Source organism: Metarhizium robertsii (assembly GCF_000187425.2).
Source record: "Metarhizium robertsii ARSEF 23 chromosome Unknown MAA_Scf_1, whole genome shotgun sequence".
NCBI lineage: Eukaryota > Fungi > Ascomycota > Sordariomycetes > Hypocreales > Clavicipitaceae > Metarhizium > Metarhizium robertsii.
Window position 1 is genome coordinate 470,264 of NW_011942149.1, and position 19,107 is coordinate 489,370.

A 19,107-nucleotide genomic window follows, 5' to 3' on the forward strand; every position below is an offset into this window, starting at 1 on the left:
GCGGTGCTGACGGTCGTGTTGACGTGGATCCAGTCGTCCTTTGTCACGGTGTCGTGGATGCCGTTTTCACGGAGCCAGTCGACGACGGCGGCGGCGTCTTTCGGGTCGGGCGCCCGCAGCGTACGGACCTCGTCCAGGGAGAGGTGGCCGGAGCCGGGGGCAAACTTGGAGGCCAGGCGGTGAATCTCGGGCTGTCTTAGGGCAATGGACAGTCTGAAGGGCTGGTCCGGGTCGAGCGAGGCGTCCATCCGGGCCCATCCTTGCGGCAGCTGGGGGACATGCTCGTGTTGGACGAGGTTGGCGGCGGCACTGGCACCGCTCAACAGCCCGGCCAAAACTGCGACTAACAAAGGCATTGTCATTATCATGAAAGAGCCTGGTGTTTCTTGGACGGCCAAACCCCTGGGGCAAAAAAGAAAAAGCCATACTCACGAGCAGTCTTAAATACACTTGCGATTTCGCGATGGCCATGCCTAGCCGAATTGACCTTCATCGTCACCTTCTTCTTTTAGCCCTGCCCGAGCGTTTATCCTTATCATTTGCGGAACGGCTTCGATTGAGTGACGGGACCTACCGTGACATCAGGGGTGGCGCCTGCGGCAAGGCCAGCAACGTCGTCTGCCGACTTGAGCCCTCGGTTCTGCCCTACGCCTCTGTTCAAAGATGTTGTGCTCCATGGCATCATCCACATCCGGCAGGTGCCGAGCGCAACCCCAGTTTGCTCGAATACACTTGGCCCGGGGTCGACGCTCAACCGTAGCTGTCCCCGAAAGGACGGCAGTGCCGAAGAATAGGACCTCGAGGTGGTCGGTCGTCGGTCGTCTCCGGGCCGAGGAAACAAGGCCACTGTTTTTGACGGACAAGTTGTCTTTCGGCCCGGAGATGCCGGCAGATGGCTTGACAGGACAGTGTGTTGGTGTTGAGCAGCGTTATGCCTCTGGTTCGCCAAGTCACCAGTTCCCAAAGCTGTCGTCGGCGCCAGCGAGGCATTACCGAATACGGCATCCTTTTCTGGCCAAGAGATTCGGAGCTTCGGCATCATTGTGGCACCTGGGGGCGTCTCCCCTGTGGTGCGTCTGGTGGTCGTGCATGTGCTCTTGGACTATTCTCAACGAGGAAGGCTGCAAAGAAACTACGCCTTGCCAAGGTCCATCCGTATTACAGCCTCAATAGTTCCCTAGCCTGCATTCGATTACATAACTAGTCGCTCGGGGCAGTGAGATTCTTATCTGCGGCTCCCCATCGACCTGCCAACCTGAGCTGCAGACCAACCTCGCGTGCGCGGGACACTGAACTTTTGTAAAGCGCAGCGACGTGGCACCCTGTCGATAGTAAACGTCTCCGATTTCCCCTATATGCTCTTTCTTGAGAACGAATGGTAAAATGCGCAAGTTGTTTATTGCGTGCTGGATTTTAAAAAGGCCGGAAGAATAAGCGAGGCTGTTAGCGTTGACGTCATCACGTGACCCCCTCCACAGAATGAGCAGAAACATTTCAATTCACACGTTTCAAACTACACCAACGACCTAGAGCGAGTGGCTAACAGGGAGAGTCGACAAAAATACAAAGAGCCCAAAGACACTGGGATATCTTCAAAAACCCGCCATGTCGGCAACGCAGCGAATGGATACAAAGCACACGAATCCCACTCTGGCGGCCCGGTTCTCCCTCTTCTTCACCGCGGCACAAGGCCCCCCCCCTAAGATGGGCCACACGCGCCCTCTGGAGCGAGTGATGCTGCCAACATTGAAGCTCAGGCCTTTTCCGTAGTCTGCTGCTTGGCCTCGTGGTACAGGGGCGGGCATGTCTCGTTTCGGCGCCAGAGGAACCACCTCCTAAACCACCAAGGAAGCACGGTCCCGAGCTGATACTTGGCGTGCGTGCGGTCAGGCACGGCAAAGACGTAATCGAGCTCCTCCAGAGTCTTTTGCTTCGTCTCGGGAACGAACAGGAAGATGAAGACAAGAGCCACGAGGTTCAGGCCCGCGTAAAACCCAAATGCGCCCGTGGGCGTCATGGCACTCAGCATGCGCGGGAAGGTGAGCGAAAGCACCGAAGCCCAAAAGTTGTTTGTCGCCACGGCCCACGACATGCCGACCTCGCGATGGGACAGGGGAAACACTTCTGCCGAGTACATGAAGGGCACAGGACCCTCGCCTAAAGACTCTTGTCAGCCGTCTTTCATTTCTAGGCCCAGGGGCTCTCTCTCTAGTGGGCACACGTACCGGGGGAATAAAACGCGGCAAACAGATAGACAAAAGTGGCGACGGAGGCGATTCGTGCCGTGCTGTTTTCAACGCCCTGGTCGATCAGGTAACAGAGACCGGCGACTACGCAAAGCATTCCACGGTCAGCATGAGGGTTCGGGGTGCGCGCGCCCGTGTCAGTACATACCGAGAAGGGTCCAAAACATGTTGGGAAACGTAAAGAGCAACAGCGCACGGCGGCCAAACGTGTCGATTGTCCACACGGCCGGCCAGGCAAAGAGGAAGTTGATCAGGCCGAAGCCGAAGCTCGCCCAGAGAGCAGTGTAGTCATCGATGCCGCTTTGCTTGAAAATGGTGCTGCTGTAAAAGGCAATGATGTTTACTGCAGCGAAACGACGCCCGGGTTAGCTTTTGCTGCGGATTTATATCAAAGGGGGATAGAGTGCGGCCCACGTACTTCCGCACATTTGCTGCGCAATCATGACGATGCCAGACGCCCACGTGGCGCGCCGGACGCGGGGGATGGTGAAGAGCTCGACGAATCGGGTAAAGACGTTGCTCGTCACCTTGAGACCAGACTCCTTGACGAGTTCAACCTCCTGCTCCAGCAAGCAGTTGATGTAGAACAAGTCTCTGGCGGCTTGCATGGGCGTGTTTCGGAGCCTGAGGAGCGACTTCCACGCCTGGTCATACCGCTTCTTCTTGAGACACCACCGGGGACTCTCGGGGCAGAAGAAGACGCCAATGACGAGGGGAACGGCCGGGATAAAGGCCGACGCAAACTGCAGGCGCCAGGCGATGTCGCCGGTTTTGCCAACCGCCAAGTTGGCGCACGTACCGAGGAAGATTCCTGACAAGGGGGCGGGCTGTCAGTGTCGTGCTCCCGTCACAAAAAAAGGAGAGCCTGAAAAACGTACCAAAGGCCGTCCACATCTGCCATGACATGACGAGACCGCCGCGGATGATGGCGGGCGAGTTCTCGGCGGAAAACACGGGCACCGTCACCTCCTTCAGACCCATGCCGATGCCGAGCAGCATTCTGTCGTGCAGAGTTAGAGAGAGGAACAGGTGTGTCTGAGTCCTGCGAGAGCTTACCTGCAGACTGCGAGCTCTCCCCAAGTCTGCGATAGCCCCATGCCAAAAGGCGCGAGCAAGGAGAAGATGGCGGCGATGAAGATGACGCCACGGCGGCCGAGCAAGTCGTTCAAGGGGTCGGAGATCCAACCGGCACTATAATGTTTTTGCCGACGCATTAGGTTGACGGTGCACGATTCATCACGTGGCTCAATGACTTACAAGAGACAAATTGTAATGTATGGCATGGCGTTTACGAAGCCAACGATCCAGCTATTCTTGGCGCATTCCCCTTCGTTGGCTACCGGACCGCACGAGGAACCTGCGCTGTCAGGAATTCCCAAGGCCTGCGGAAAGCTCAAATTGGCTCCGTTGGAACCAGTCTGCCAGTCATGCACATTAGTTTCGGTCTTTTGCCATGGGAGCACGGCGGGCGGCACGGCTGCGCCAAGCGGTCACTCTTACCTGATCCCATCCCTGGATGGCGGCCGCAATCGAGTTGAGGATGATGGTGTAGTACAAGGGCCAAGGCTGCTTCCATCTGTGGGTAGTCTCCTCGCGGAGAGCAATCTTGTCAGACTCGTCCAGGTCTTCAATGGCCTCAAAGTCGGCAGGGTTCTGCGCGACGAGCGCGCCCTTCCTCAGGAGCGGGAGGATATCCTCCGGCAGCTCTTTGTCCTTGTGGAACCGGTTGACCTTTTCGAGAAGCTCGGCGCGAGAAATGTCCCTGAGGGGGTTCTCGATTTCGCCCTCGACGTTTGCAACCAGGCTCACTCGCCTTCGGTGCGAGGCCTCCTTGCCAACGGCGTGACCGGCACTCCTGGCCTGCGTGTCAACAAGAACAAAATCCACGGACAGCAAAGCCGGACAACATGGTCAGTACGTACTCATCGGCCACTACGGCCTTTTCCGGGGCATCAGAAGCCATGGCGAACTGCTCGTCTTGTGCCAACAGCGTGGTGAGTTGAGGAGGGCGGTCGGGTTGGCGATGCTATCTGATTCAGCAGTCATGGAAAGAAGACCGGGAGCAAGGTAAAGCAACTGGACTCGATGTTATATTTCCGCGTCTTACTCGGTACATGACGGTTCTTTATTAAACGCGACGCCACATCACGCAGGTGGCTGCATGGGGGGGGTGCGGAGAGGGCGCGAGATTTTCCAGCAACAACCCAACTTTTATTGTTGCACCAGTTCCCCATCCAGATTGAGCCAAGCCCTCCTGTGATACAACGGCAGTTGGACCTATAAAACGGCATCGCAGGCCACACCCCCACGGGTTTTGCTAGTCCGTCAGCCTGCAGCAGGGGCCGCAAGTGGTGCCATGGCAAGCATCCCGGCCACATGACCAGCACGGGTGAGATTCGAGGCGTGATGCCCAACTGGTCGCAACTCGTAGGTGCTGTGGGCAACTACGGAGTAAATTTTGCTTGAAGCTGCCCGTGTGCCGCGTCGGTGGCTGCCGTTGAACTGGTGCCTCTTGTGTCACCCCAGGCGTCGTAAAACAAAGACGAACTCGCACCAACATGCACACACAGAACATTAGGCAGCAGCATTTCGACCAGTTGCTGTGGCTTTTCGGGGTTTGGTGTTGGAGGGAGGGGGAAATGGGCAAAAGCAAGGAAGAGCTGACTGACCATGGGATGGCCCGGTAGCCAGCTGCGCCATTCTCTTCGCGGTCACGGTGGTAAACAGGAGCAGTTATACGTAGTAGTGCTTTGCATAGTCGCGAGCAGCCGGAGCAGAGAGATGCCAAGAGATGTGGTTGAAATCCCCGGACACAGGCTGGCACGTTGTTGTCTACTCCACAACCCTTCAAAGTTGCCAAGTCTCTTGATGAACGGCATTGTCGGCACTAGCGTCAGTAAGCACGCCGTGAGTGGGGAAGAGAAGAGGAAAACCCAACTCGATGGCTGATTGACTACTGTACGGAATTAAAGCCATGTCAGGCTATTGCCAGGCTCGAAAGCTGCTCCCTAGCACGCTGCGGCTGCCGTAGCAAGGTGAAGCAACCCCCAGACAGTCGAGCTGAGATGCGGCGCGTATCGTGTGTTGGAGTAAGCTGCAATTACATGGTTCAGGCCCGACGACGGAGCAGCGTGGGCAGAGAATGAGGCCATTGTCATGGCCCTCTTCGGAGTCATGATGATGTAGTTGCCAGCTTCCACCGTCCGCGGAGACAGAGACAATACTCGCCATGAATGACGGAGCATAAGCAGCTGCACTCGCATCATGAAGAGCAAAAACAAGCATTACCCGTGGGGGCGCTGAGGGGCGCAACAAGGAGGCGTCAACGGTGCCATCCCCTTTTTTGCGTGGCGTTGCTTGATGCCTCCCAGGGCACCAACACATGGGCTTGCCGTCGCATCCTTGCTCCCTCGTTTCTATTGAGCCCCAGCCCTTGATATTGTGCTGCTCTCCCCATCGGCTTCAAGCTGGACCCCAAGAAACAAGGTCAGCCATAGTATTCTGTAAACATTGTTGCGCGGTGCAAAGGCTTCCAGTCGGGACTACGGTGGCGGCCATGCCTGCTCATCCTGGTGGAACCAATCTCCCATTCTCCCATTCTCACATACGGAGTAGCTTGGATAAGAAGGCCCTCGAATTGCTGAGCCATGACGAAACCATGAGGCGCATGAGCTTCATGGAGCAACGGCAACCACACAAAGTACTGACATGTACGGAGTAGATGACTTGCAGAGCATGGGAGAGCTTTGGACAAGAATAAGACCAATCATGCCCACTCGTGGCGTCACCCAGTGCCCTTCATGTTTGCAATTTTACCAAAAGAAACCAGTTCGTGCGCGTCCGAGGTCGCCGCCGCTACGGTCACAGGTCAGCATGACGTCCGTGTCTCAACGCGTCTACAGCATCTTTGGTGCCTTGGAGGAAGCCCGAACTTCGCCCGCCTCTTCACAGGGCGCAAATTTTGTGTAGCCTCGGAATTGGTGGCGACAAGATTCGGACGTGGCTCAAGGAAGGGCCAGAGCTTCTACGCCAAGCGATGGAAGGATGGATCAGACGATCACGAGGAGCTCCGGCGCGGCTTGTCGCATCACAACTTGTCAAAGCAGGAAGAGGCGGTTGAACGAATTTTGCGGCCATTGGCCTGGTGCTAGTGTTCAGCCAGGTGTACTTGATGCCTCCTTGATACAAGCTACTACTACTACTACTCGGTGGCTCGGGCGGAGATGGGCTTTTAATTGTTTCCCGCGGCAAGTTGGCGACGCGATGCTCCCGCGCAGAGTTGACGGTTCGTTGCCATTGAAGTTTTGTCAGCAGCGCGTGAGACATGCATGACGAGGTTTCACTCACTCCGCTGTGGTCCGCCATGTAATACTACCCAGGTGCGGCTGTGGGTTTTGCTTTTTGGTTACAGGAATTGTTTTGGGCTATTTCCGGTATGCATTGCACTTGGTTACACTACAAGCAATGCTTGATGAGGCACAGGGCCGCAAACCCTGTCCGTAAAGACCTGTTGCGGGTAGGTGAGAGCGGTGAGGGCACTGGATATTTTCATCCTATGCGTGGACTTTTCTGTAGAATAAACCTGCATGTAATTTCTTCCTAGTCTGCCTTGACCGGCGTGGAGATGCCCGAGGCAAATCTTCTACTCGTTGCCTCACAAGACAAAATAACGACGCAGTCACGACACCAGTCCCGCAATTCTCTCGCCAAGTTGATGATTGATCCTTTGCTCGACGTTGGCCGATGCTCGCGTCATGCCACCGGCACCGGCACCGTCCCAAAGGCCGGGAATGTAGTCGAAACGGACGTTGAATGTTTTGCAGGGATTCGGCTTTGCGAGGCTGCCAAACACAAAGGCTACTTCAGATACGCCCTGGTCCACGGGCTCGACAACCAAAGCATTCACTACTGCCGCGCTGTCCCAGCGAGGAGCCACGAGTCAAGCCGCAGAATTCTAGTCGTATGTTTGGCGTCCTCTCGCACCTTGTTGAGGTTCTGACGGCAAACGAGCTGGAGCATGTGTTGCGGCAACACACCTGGGCGCCGCTGAGGATGAACAGTACATCATTCGAGGCCCGCGAGACCCCAGACCGCTTGTCCACGGGGTACTAGTACTAGCATCCCAGGAAGCAAGAGCTTGTTCCCGTGTCACACGGGCCCCTGGGCCTGTTCTCCGGGACCGGTGCTGCTGTGTAATCCGTCACTGACCACGGAGTATACGAAATGGCTGAAATGCCCGCTGCGTGAAGCGGAGCCATTCTCGAGCGCCGTCCACCGTGATATCAAGGACCCTGACCAAACGTCAACTTGTACGGCCTGGCCTGGGAGAAGACAATCTTGCACGGCACTGTAGCCGACAAGCATGGGGGAACCACGGCGTCTGGCGGCGCGCAAGTCATGTGGCTGGCTGCCTGGGTTGAAGTACGGAGTCGTGATATTCTCTAATTCTGGAGCCGCTTCGCATTCCTCGGATACCATTCTTTCGCTTCGATTGCTGGAGGATAGGCTGGACGTTTCCCCCAAAGATCTATACAGAGCTGCTGACAAGTAAGTTGATCACCGTGTGCGGCGACGAACAATGCTGCGCCAAAACACGCCCGTCGAAAATAAAAGTCGAGTGAAGATTGAAATAACATGTGCTGACCGGGCGTCTCGTCTAGGATAGGAGAGGATGGGCGGCGGGACGAGTATATTCTCACGCACCCAAGAGATGTCCTCTATCCAGAAAGGCCAACGACTCCGCTGCCGGCCACTGCATCCCAAAGCCAATTATTAGGAAGGTACTGGGAGTCAGGCTACGGCATGATGTATCTCGCCGAAGAAGCCGAGACTGACGAGAGCTCTGGGATGCGGACGATTTTGGTAGCCCGTCGCTCCGACAGAGCGTCCTTGGGAGAGATTCGCTTCGAGCACGTTTCTGACGACTATTGGATTGCTCATGTATGGGATCCAGACGTCGAGGACAGCCCCGGCTATGGGGGCGGACACTTCAAGTTTGATGTCGGTGGGCGGGTGGCTGCCTTGGAAATAATCATTTCGCTGCCGAGGCGGGATATAAATGAAGGCATAATCACGCTTGACAAGGTAGGGTAGTATGCGATGATGTGCTTTGGGGGCGCTGAGATGTCGCCACCATGATGTTGGTTCGCGTAGAGGCCAGTAAAACATGCCCAAGATTGTCATCAGTACAGGACTGGCCTGCGGGAACTGAGTGATGTATTCTCCCGCCAAGATGGACTGTCGCTTGAGGTAGTGTGACTCTTTGCTGTATCAGCACAATGTGTAGTGTTTCAATTCATCCATGGGCCGCGAAGCATGCTGCCGAGTCTCAATTGTGCGTCTGGTACAATAATATCCAGGGTTTCACGACAGCTGCGGTAATCGGTGCCGAGTTGACACGCCGAGTTGATAGATGACGAGTCGACGGATGCTAAGCTGACAGATGCTTGGTTGGCAGAACAGATTCGCAGATGCTGAGTCGACAGGTTGTAAGTGAGCCGATGCCGAGTCGACAGATGCTACTTAAGTAAGCTGACAGATACCAGATTGGCAGATTCTAAGCCTACGGGCATTGGTCGATAGATGACGAATAGACAGATGCCGAGCTGACGAGCGTCAAGCTGACAGGTGCCAGGTTGATAAATGCCGAGTCGACAGACGTCTGCTGAGTCAAAGGTTGCGAACCGGGGGAGATTCCGCCTGACGGATTGTACGGAGTATCAATTGATCCGTAAAAAGAAAGCAATTCCCGACATGACCGAACCGTCACTTCCAATAGCGACATGTTTTTGGCATCCATCTTCTGCAGTTTGGACAGTTTGACCGTTCTGCCCGTCGCGACGGGGAGTCGGCACCATTGTCAGATCAGCTTGGACCCTTGCCAATCCAAATCCCTACCCAGGGCTGCAAGTGACGTCATGGTCTCGATTCGTTCCCGCAATCAGCTCGTATCGGAATCTCATCTCCAGACTTCTCCTTTTGTTGGCGCCGCTGGCAAACCATGATCCACTCAGCACTGCATAACGGTGATGATACGAGTCCGCCAAGGGTCCAGACTCCACAGCGAGCAAAACGAGACCATTCACTCAAAGGCGAGATAAAAGACTTGTGCAGTCACCGTCGCGATGGATAGAGACATTTCCCAAGCAGCGAGCCAAGGGATCACATCTTGAAGCTGACAGTCCATCGCAGCCAGATCATTCTCCAGATCATTCTCCAGAAAAAAAATGACTTTGCTAGCGTCTCTCTGGCTGGGAGCGTTATTCCTAGCAACCCTCGGACGTGCCTCGGCAGTCGCCAACTGGACCCTTCAGTCTTGGGACGTGATTGTTGTTGGGGCCGGCACCGCGGGCATCATTGTTGCAGACAGACTCAGCGAGGCGGGCTACAAAACCCTTCTGCTCCAACAGGGAGGCCAATCGTACGGAATCACAGGCGGCAGAGAGCGGCCCGGCTGGTTGGACAACACCACCCTCAGCAGAGTCGACGTTCCGGGACTGTGTAAGTGCAAACCGTGGGACAAAAGGGCCGCCCGTGTTTTCTTTTGCCCTAACATGTAGCAGACTCGTCCATATTCGCTGGCGGCTCGAGTCTGTTGTGCGGGCCTGGCCAGGTAGATGCTTTTCAGGCATGTACCGTCGGCGGCAACAGCGCCATCAATGCCGGCCTGTATTTCCAGCCTCCGGCGTCGGATTGGGACGACTTCCATCCCGGGGGTTGGCATAGCGCCGACGTGGCCAATGCGACTGCGAGGCTCCTGAAGCGCCAGCCCGCTCTGACGAGCTACTCGCAGGATCACAAGTATTACCTCCAAAGTGGCTACGAGGCCGTCAAGAAGTGGATAGTCGAGGCCGCTGGCTACCAAGACGTCTCGTTGCTGGAGCAGGTCAACGACAAGAAGCGCGTCTTCGGCCGGCCCGTCTACAACTACATTGATGGGCAGCGAGGCGGACCTACCCGGACCTATTTGCAGACGGCACTGCGCCGAAATCACTTTCATTTACAGACGGGCGTCCAGGTCGAGCACATCAACCACGTCAGGGGCGTGGCGTCGTCGGTCGAGGTTGCGCTCGACAGCGGCGAGAAAAAGGCCATCCAGCTCACAAAGAGGGGTCGAGTGGTGCTGAGCGCCGGTGCGATGCTGTCGCCGAGGATTCTCATGTTGTCCGGCATCGGGCCGCGGGATGCTCTCGAGAAACTGGCCGCAAAATCCGCCACTCCCTACAATGCGTCCTCGTGGATGGTCCGGCCAGACGTGGGAAGAGGCCTCTTTGACAACCCCAACACCTTTATTGTGCTCTCCAGCCCAGACGTCAAGTCGTACGTCTACAAGTACGACGACCCGGCCCCCGCGGACCGAGACTTGTATCTCGAGTCACGGAGCGGGCCCTACAGCTTTGCGTCGCAAACCTCTGTCTTCTGGACCTACATAGAGCACAACGGGACGCGATCCGGGGTCCAGGGCACAGTCAGCTCTTCGGGTTACCGGGACTTTGTGGGAAACAACACCATCACCCTCAACATTTACGGAACGTCCGGGCTCCTCTCTTCCGGCCACGTCGAGCTCGCCGACGATGGAAATTTCGCCGCCAAGCCGAGCGCCGGGGTGTACTACGGGCACCCGCGCGATGCCGATACCGTCGCCGAGTTTATTCACTCGCTGTTTCAGCACCTCCCGCCGTCAACGCCGACCTCTCCGGCCAAAGAGGGGCTCACCCCTCTCAACCTGGCGCGGAATTCAACTCTGCAGGAGATCTGGAGGTACATCACGGACCCGAATAGTCCCTATGCCGTCGGGTCCGTTCAGCACTGGTCGAGTTCCTGCCGTATTGGCAAGTGCGTGGACGTCGACACAAAGGTCATTGGCACGCAAAACATCCATGTCGTGGACGCTTCCATTCTCGCACCCCTGACTGTGAACCCGCAGTTTGGCGTCATGGTGGCTGCTGAGAAGGGCTCCGAGAGGATAATAGCCTCGATGAAAAATGTGACGGAGGGATGCCGCGGACGAAGACGGGTATAAATAGTGGCGTAAATTTCACAACGCAAGAGATTTAGAGCGCGTTGGGGTGGTAGAAGAGATGGATTGTATATAGGTACACACACACACACCTGAATAGTAGAGTTGAAGCTTTATAGTCGTGTGTTTGGTGTCAGTCAGGGTTGGAAACTTTGTTTGGGCCATTGTGCGCACCCCCCTCAACCACGACTGGAACGATTGTGCAAGTCAACGCAGATGCCGTCGCTGTTTCTGGAAAACAAAGGCAGTTGGGACCTGTCAGTGCACGTGGTGTCGCAAAGTCACCGGCTCGCTGCTGTTTCGGTTTCACCGGCTCAAAAAAACGTGACGTCGGGTTTGACGCAGATGCCACGTTTCGAACCTACGGGACGCTGCTGACCAAGGCTGTGAGTCATTTGTATATATGCGGCGAGATTGCTCGAGTGACGGACCATCTCGAGGGGGAGCGCTTCGAGACTGAGCCTGGGAGTCGATGCTCTTGGTTTGGCTTGTAGATTCGATGGGATGTAGCCGTGTTTTGGAGCAGCGCCAGACGAGTAGGCAGACTTGGACAGGTCGGCATGTCTGGCGGAAGAGAGCTTTCTAGTTGGCTAGCCACGATGGTAAATGACGGAAGATGGCCCTGGGGGTGAAAGTTGGTTGTAGGCTTCTGACCTCCAGGGTAGCGCGACGTGGCACCTTGTATATAACCAAGACATGGTAGACGAATAGAGTGGCATTCTAGAATTTCAAACTTCCTTTTTAGCACATGGATTGAGGCAGCCTTGTCGACGGGAAAGTCTGCGATAATGGTGGAGCACTCACTGGAATTGCCCTGCAGTTCTGTTATTACTACTAATTAATAACATTTCGCTTCTCGGGCGATTTATGGTGCCATGAGTTGTTCAAGGAACGGTATCCCTGCGATATCGGTCAAGGATCTTGTGCCTTTGGCTACTGTTCGATTTTGTTGGTCGCTATGCGTCACTCGACTGGACCGAGCAGGTAGGACAATCCGCCGCAAGGACTCAGGAGTGAGAGTGGACGAGCACATTGGGGTATCGTGACCACTTTCCGCTTTGGGAGGACGAGGTTACACTAGACACAGGGCTGGATCAGCAGATCTCACTTCCCGCCGCGTGCCAAAAAAAAAAAAAAAGCCCAAGCTCACCGAAACAAGAGACGATGGTCCATGAGCTGGCGCGGTGGTGCGCTTCCTAGTCGGGCATTAGCCGGATGCCCCCTTTTTCTCGCACTTTCGGTATCCTACTCCGCATCGTCTACCGTTGCGTCAGAAATTATGCGGCCCCAGCCAACGCGCTCGTCTTCGGTTGACTTCCGTGCATACGAGGAGGACTAGCCAGACCGTGCCTCTCTCGGGTTTGCCCCTGTGCCCCGTCCCCATTGGGGGCTGATGATTGTTTGCTGCGAAGACGAGAGCCAGGATGACTGTGAGCAATTAGCATTTTACTGCCTCGGGAACGCACAAACGTGAACAGCCAAGCCGGGCCATGGGTTGTCAACGGCAAGGCCAAGCTTCGACAACAGTCTGGAATAAACTGTCGCAGGCAGGCAGGCATTCAACAGGGGTCGAGCAGGACGTGCATTGCAGCAGGACGGGCTTCGGCTGGTCCAAAACTTGTCTGGTCCAACACATCCGGTACATGTATGGATTCCTTCTGACAGATCAGCAATGCATGGCCGTGGGAGTGTGCGAGCCGACGCCTGATGCGACGATTATGGGCGGCAAGCGGTGATGCTGCCGTTTCAAGACAGCGCCCGCAGCTGGGCGGGCTTGGACGAACGGGGGGGGTGGGGGGGGTTTGGGGGGGGGGGGGGGGGGGGGGGGCCTGGCCGCTGCGGGCGGGGAATTATGTAAACACACCGGACCGCAGTCGCCAAACCCAATCAGGTTAGACGCCCCACTTATATAAATTAAATGTGGTTCGCGTCTTAATATTAATATAATTTATAACAAAAGTGTATTTTCAAGGTCTTTAATAAACTTTACGAGATATATATTATTTAAAGCTATTAACACTTTTATATAAAGGTAAAGTCTTGGTTATATTTATTGTATTTTTTCCCTTATAACTAACTTTATAACCAAGAGATTTTATATATATCTTTATAATAAAAAGTATACGGAGTGTGTGTAAATACCAGACTTTACCTAATTAGGTGCGACTACGTTGTAATGCCCCGCTGCGAGCGGTTTCCGACAGCGAGACGAGACCTGCTGAGGGCTCCATGTCCACTGATGTCCACATGTCGTTTCAATGTTTCCAGAATACGGCGATGCTAAAATGGTACGGACGCTAACAGTTGGCTCGTACGCTCAATCAAAAGGCTTTGTGGGTGGCCCAAATGTGGAGGGCGTTGGCACTTGCCTCCAACATGTCTGGCATCATGTCAACGGGTAGTACTCCGTACGTACGACTCAAGGCTGGCCCCAGCCGTCGTCACGGGCTGACATGTCTCGCAAGACGCAAAGGAGACGCCGAACAGTCAATGTTGCAGGATGGAAGGGCGACAGTGGATGAGGGGTCTCGAGGATGGAAAGTGTGGAGATGTGGAGATGGAGGCATGTGGACCGAGAGGGCTGAACATTGAATGCATAATGTCTCGAGAATACTCCGTTACTGTCATGCATCGAAAGGGGAGCACAGACGGCGGCGAGGCAGACAGGGGGTTGCAGACCCTTGATGGCATTGGAATCTGGCCTGGACGGAGTACAGAGCACGGCAGAATCAATTGCCCATGATATCTGCACGTGTGGTTGACACAAAAGAGCGTGCACATGCATCTGGCTCATCATTTCGTTTCTTTTCAAGCAGAGTGCCTGCGTCTCGCTTCCAGTCTGATTGTGCGCTCTCCCTGGGGCAGTCATAGCAGGGACATCTGGAGCTAGGGAGAAAGGAGTATCGGCCCTAGGCATACCACTCCGTACATTGATTGATGTCGACGCCTGCGAGTGTGTTTGCGTCTTTGTCGTCTTTGCCCCTTGCCCCGTTTGGCCCTGAATAATAATAGCAGTCATAGCACCGAGTTCCAGGCCAGGTGCTTTGCGGCCGAGGGAAAAGAGAGCACTTGAGGGTAAAAAAAGAAAACAAGAGGCCAAACGCCTCCTCGTGTGCTGCATGTCCAGAAGCAGGTTAGTCCCGCGCCTCGCCACCCCAAGCGAGCATCTTTTGATGAGTCTGGTTTTTTAACTTTTACGATGTCAAGGTGGCACAGGTCAAGCACCAGACTCCTTTTGTCCTCGACGCCAGCTTTGAGATTTCACTTTCACTTGCATCATATCTGGAGTCTGGCTTGCGCCCAGCGTCAGGCTAATATTCAAGCCGCTGCGGCCCGGCCTGGATGGTCTGGATGTGCTTGCCCCCCCGTTCTCCGCTGCGACCCGTCGTGCTGATCCATCAATCCATCAACCCAGCATCGCCCTGCCCGTCTAGCCATTCCAACAACTTCGTTCTTTCGCTTCCCTTCCATCTCTGGATTCCACAGCCCTAGATACGGAGTACTACATGCGTGCATTCGTTGCTGGTCCTGGGCCTTGATCGAATCCACCTGCTCGCAGTCGGCTCTCGCTTCGGTTCTTGTGCTTCTTTTTATTTTTTCCCTTGGCTGCTGCTTCTGCGTCTGCTGCTGTCTGGTTTCTGCTTTGCGAGCGTTTTACGACCCCCTCGGCTTGCCATCACCGTCTCACCGTCCACCGCCCGCATCGTCCAAACCCGACGCACAACCGACGCACAACCAACGCGCAACGCACAACGTACGACGCCTAGCTGGGCGGCGCAATTGCTTCCAACCGCCAGACTAATCCGCCAAGCGCAGCCGCAGTTCGAGGCCGTCTCTTCCAACCGTCCGAACCAAGTCCCAAGTTTCTTCGCCGACTGTGGCCCGTCTGTCTCGATGCTGACCGTCGGACGCCCGTAATGTATCCTCCCCTGGTTTGCTTCTTGTTCGCCATCTACTTTGTGTCCGTCACCACAACCAAGCTCCTGCGCCTCTCTCTCAACGCACACGTCTTCCCGACCGGCGTCTTCGTCTTTTGCCTGCCGACATTCATCGTCCCCGATCTTGTATTAATTACTTTGATTTGGATTCTGCTGCGTCGGAGGAATGGCCTGTTTGCCTTGCTTGGTTTTGGCCTGGCCTGCTTGATCTGGTAAGTTGGCACGCGAGCCCCTTTTGGGCCCCTCTAGCACCCCAGGAATACGCCACCATCAATTTTAAGCTTCAGCAGTCTTGGTGACGGGGTGACACAAGCGTTCATCATCGTCATTGTTTACTTGCTTTCCCAGCGTCCTTTGTTTCTTTGGTGTCTCGTCGTTTGCTTCTTTGTTTGCCTGGCTTTGCGCCCGCTTCTGTGTTGCCGCATGCTAACGGGTGCCCGCCCTTGCGCATCGACTGCAGCTTCGTTACCCTTGGCGCCGCCTCGTCTCAGCTGGGCTTTTTTTACCAAACCGGCGGCGAGATTGACTGGGGAGATGCGACGACGTTTGCCTTTAGCGAGGAAGGCCGAAAGGTCCTGCTGAGCGAGGGGAAGACGCCGCTCGCATTCACCTGCATCATCCTTGTAGTGTCCTGGCTTGTCAAGTTCCGACTGTACAAGTTCGTGAGCTCGGCCCTGGCTGCGGTCGAGATTTACGCACAATCAGGTTTGTTCTGCCTACTGCCTGTTCTGGTCCCATCAAACGGCACCAAGCAAACGGAATGTCTAACACGTGTGCCGCCAGTTATTCGATGGACTGCATCCAAGGTTGGACTCTCCAAGTTGACAAAGGCAGAGAACGAGTCATCTCTCCTGCCCACCCAAGAATACGAATTCGACTCGGATTCTGATTCCAGCTGTGATGGCCCGCCCAACAACACCACACGCCGACGGCTGGGCAAGACGGACTCCGCGCCCACGCGTGCCATGCACTGCCCAGGCTTCATTCCGTGGAGCTATGGCATCATGGTTCTGCTGGGATTCCTGGCCATTTTGATCCTCTTTGATCCCGAGCGACCGTACAGCCGCATGTTTACCACGTTGCCTCTACCGCTCTTGGCCGTCTTCGCCCCCAAGTCGATTGAGTGTACATCAAGCTCGTGGCCACTGCCCGATCTTATTGATCGCTCAAACTGGGAGGCTCCCCGGGGCAACTTTAGGGGGTGGGCGCCAGGCGCGGCGAATGACATTATACAAAAGTACCGAGACAGGAAACCTGAATGGCTGCCATCCGAGCTGCCCCAGGGTTTTACTCGCTGGACCCTCGAGGCCAGGACCGGCGACGTCAGTGAGCTTCTCAAGAACGCGACGGGCCACCACGACAGCTCCTGTCCCGATCCGCTCGTCCTGGACCCGTACTACAATCCTGTTAACGATCCCATGAAGATTAGCAACCTGGAGAATCCTGTTTTGAAGCCGTTGGAGAAGATGTTGCAGGACGGCTCAGTCAAGATTAAGCACATTGCCATTATCTTGATGGAGAGCATGCGAGAGGAACTTTTCCCCCTGCAGCAGGGCTCCGGCTTCCACGACCTCATCATCAAGTCGCACGACGAGGTTGACCACGACGACATCAACGAACTGCTGTCACACATCTCCCCCAACACCGAACGCATCACCGGCAGGTCTGGTAACTGGAAGAGCAAAAACGGCACTGCGTTTGGTCGCAAATATTCGGAATGGAACGACAAGACCGAGGACGGCTTTGGCGGCGTCCACGTCGTTGGCGGCCTCACCACCAGCAGTGTATCAACCAAGAGTTTGGCTGCCGTCCACTGCGGCGCTTGGCCCATGCCTGTTGACATGTTTGAGGAGGCCGAGACGGAAAGCTACCAACCGTGTCTCCCCGAAATACTCGAGCTCTTCAACAGGCTGAAGAAGAACACAACTTCGGACAACTACCACGAACAGCAGTGGTACCCGGCCTTCTTCCAGGCCGTCACCGACGGTTACGATCGGCAGGACAAGTTCGACTCCAAGATTGGCTTCAAGCACATTGTCAACAAGAACCGCATCAAGCAAGACAGCGAGAACAACCCCGAGCTGGAAGAGATCAATTATTTTGGGTTCCCGGAAACGGCGCTCAAAACGTACTTGACCGACTACATCACCAATGCGACGGCGAATAACCAGCGCATGTTCTTGTCGCACTTTACCAGCACCACGCACCATCCCTGGGCAGTGCCCAAGTGGTTCAACTCGAGCGAGTACATGGGTTCCGCGCATGGTCTGATGCAGACGCACAAGGACCTCAACAGCTACCTAAACACGATCCGTTTCAACGACGCGTGGATTGGCCAGCTCATGCAGATCTTTGACGATCAGGGCATCTCCGACGAGACCCTGGTCATTTTCGTGGGAGATCACGGCCAAGCGTTCAAGGAGGATTTCAGCAAGACGGGCACATACGAAAACGGCCACATTAGCAACTTTCGCGTACCAATCACCTTTAGACACCCCAAACTACCCCGAGTCGAGCACAGAGTCAACGCCACGTCCCTCAGCATTTTGCCCACCATCCTCGACCTCCTTGTGAATACCGGCTCTCTCAACGAAAAGGACACGGCCGCCGCCGCAGACTTGGTGCAAGACTACGAAGGCCAATCCTTGATTCGCCCCTTTGAGACGACGCGCAAGGGGCGGCGGGCCTGGAATTACAGTCTCGTCAACCCCGGCGGGAGGATGCTCACAATCACATCCTCGGATGCACCTTGGAGGCTGGTCCTTCCCTTGGATAAGAAGACGGAATACGTATTCTCGGACCTCGGCCAGGACCCGATGGAGCTGAATCGTGTTTTGGAGTGGTCCATCAACAGTCTAGCATCCACAGTCAGAGGCAAGTATGGTGATGGCGCTGCCGATTGGCTGATTGAAGCAGACAAAGTTGGTCTTTGGTGGGCGGCGGAGCGAAAACGACTTTGGAATTACAACCCTTCATCATAGACCATTTGCTGGTTTGTTGCTTTTATTTTGGATTTTAATCGATGAGGCCTTTGGTTAGAGAAACGGAGCAGCAATTGGGATGGGCCATGTTTTTTTTTTTGTTATTGTTGGGAGAATCGTCCCTTTCCAGCCAGTCATAGACAGACAGGTCTTGTATATTTAGCATAACGGCAGCAGGCTAGGGTTTTTTTTCAAGCCGCAGCCGGGACCAAGAGCATTTTTTTTCGCGGGGCGGCGTGGAGGTATCATCACATTGTAAATATGAAATAATGGGACACACTTGGATATTGATACATGATAGCCACCGTGGTGTTTGACCTGGTTTGTCTGACGTGGGTGAAACGTCCTCCGGTGACAGCGGTAACCCTGTCTGATGGGGACGACTATGCGGGTGAAGATGGGCAAGGGTTCGATGTTGCCCCGGCCGGGTAGATCTGGGCGGTTTTATTGGCATGGTGGAATTTCAGATCTGGCGGAAGATGGCCATGCCAGACTCATGGGTGCGGTTTCACCAGGTCGGGATATATCTGCCAAATCTCAAACAGGGGGTGCGGTTTCATGGTCCGCTCCGCATTCACATGGCCTGGACGGTTTACAGCCGACTTTTGGTGTGCTGGAAAATCATCCAAACCGCCGTTGACCATATCTTGCTCGGGACGGTGCAGGCCAGCACGTTGCCGCCGCCGCCGCCTGACGCCCGAGGCCTTGAAGCACTCCGTCTTCCGGGCGGAGCCGGAGGAGGTGGCGTGGCCGGCGGGCCGTGCGCAGTTTTAAGCGCCGTTCCGGTCACGGTCTATGACTAGTCAAAATTCTCCGAGAACAACGTCCCCAAATAGCGATGAATTCGTAATCCGGCTCTAGTGCTACGCTCATCTTGGGCACACGTTTGCCAGCCGGCGGTTGAACAATTATGAATCGCAGAC

At 55.3% G+C, this 19,107-nt stretch overlaps 4 protein-coding genes across 4 annotated transcripts; 3 read left to right on the forward strand and 1 right to left on the reverse strand.

Annotated features, from left to right (window-relative positions):
- Nucleotides 1-1,753: 1,753 nt before the first annotated feature.
- On the reverse strand, nt 1,754-4,209 carry MAA_07726 (hexose transporter; the record flags this gene model as incomplete). The annotated part of the gene is made up of 9 exons (XM_007825724.2): nt 1,754-2,157; nt 2,226-2,330; nt 2,395-2,589; nt 2,665-3,057; nt 3,125-3,246; nt 3,303-3,437; nt 3,504-3,664; nt 3,747-4,101; nt 4,169-4,209. 9 exons carry the CDS (start codon nt 4,207-4,209, stop codon nt 1,754-1,756), a joined length of 1,911 nt encoding a protein of 636 aa, XP_007823915.2.
- A 3,399-nt stretch (nt 4,210-7,608) lies between these two features.
- MAA_10601 (glucose-methanol-choline oxidoreductase) lies at nt 7,609-8,339 on the forward strand (the record flags this gene model as incomplete). Its single annotated transcript, XM_011412319.1, has 2 exons — nt 7,609-7,793; nt 7,907-8,339. 2 exons carry the CDS (start codon nt 7,609-7,611, stop codon nt 8,337-8,339), a joined length of 618 nt encoding a protein of 205 aa, XP_011410621.1.
- Nucleotides 8,340-9,472: 1,133 nt separating this feature from the next.
- MAA_07725 (cellobiose dehydrogenase) lies at nt 9,473-11,268 on the forward strand (the record flags this gene model as incomplete). Its single annotated transcript, XM_007825723.1, has 2 exons — nt 9,473-9,746; nt 9,809-11,268. The coding sequence occupies 2 exons, from the start codon at nt 9,473-9,475 to the stop codon at nt 11,266-11,268; spliced, it is 1,734 nt and encodes a 577-aa protein (XP_007823914.1).
- Nucleotides 11,269-15,182: 3,914 nt separating this feature from the next.
- On the forward strand, nt 15,183-18,184 carry MAA_07724 (sulfatase domain-containing protein; the record flags this gene model as incomplete). The annotated part of the gene is made up of 2 exons (XM_007825722.1): nt 15,183-15,415; nt 15,664-18,184. 2 exons carry the CDS (start codon nt 15,183-15,185, stop codon nt 18,182-18,184), a joined length of 2,754 nt encoding a protein of 917 aa, XP_007823913.1.
- Between the last annotated feature and the right edge of the window lie 923 nt (nt 18,185-19,107).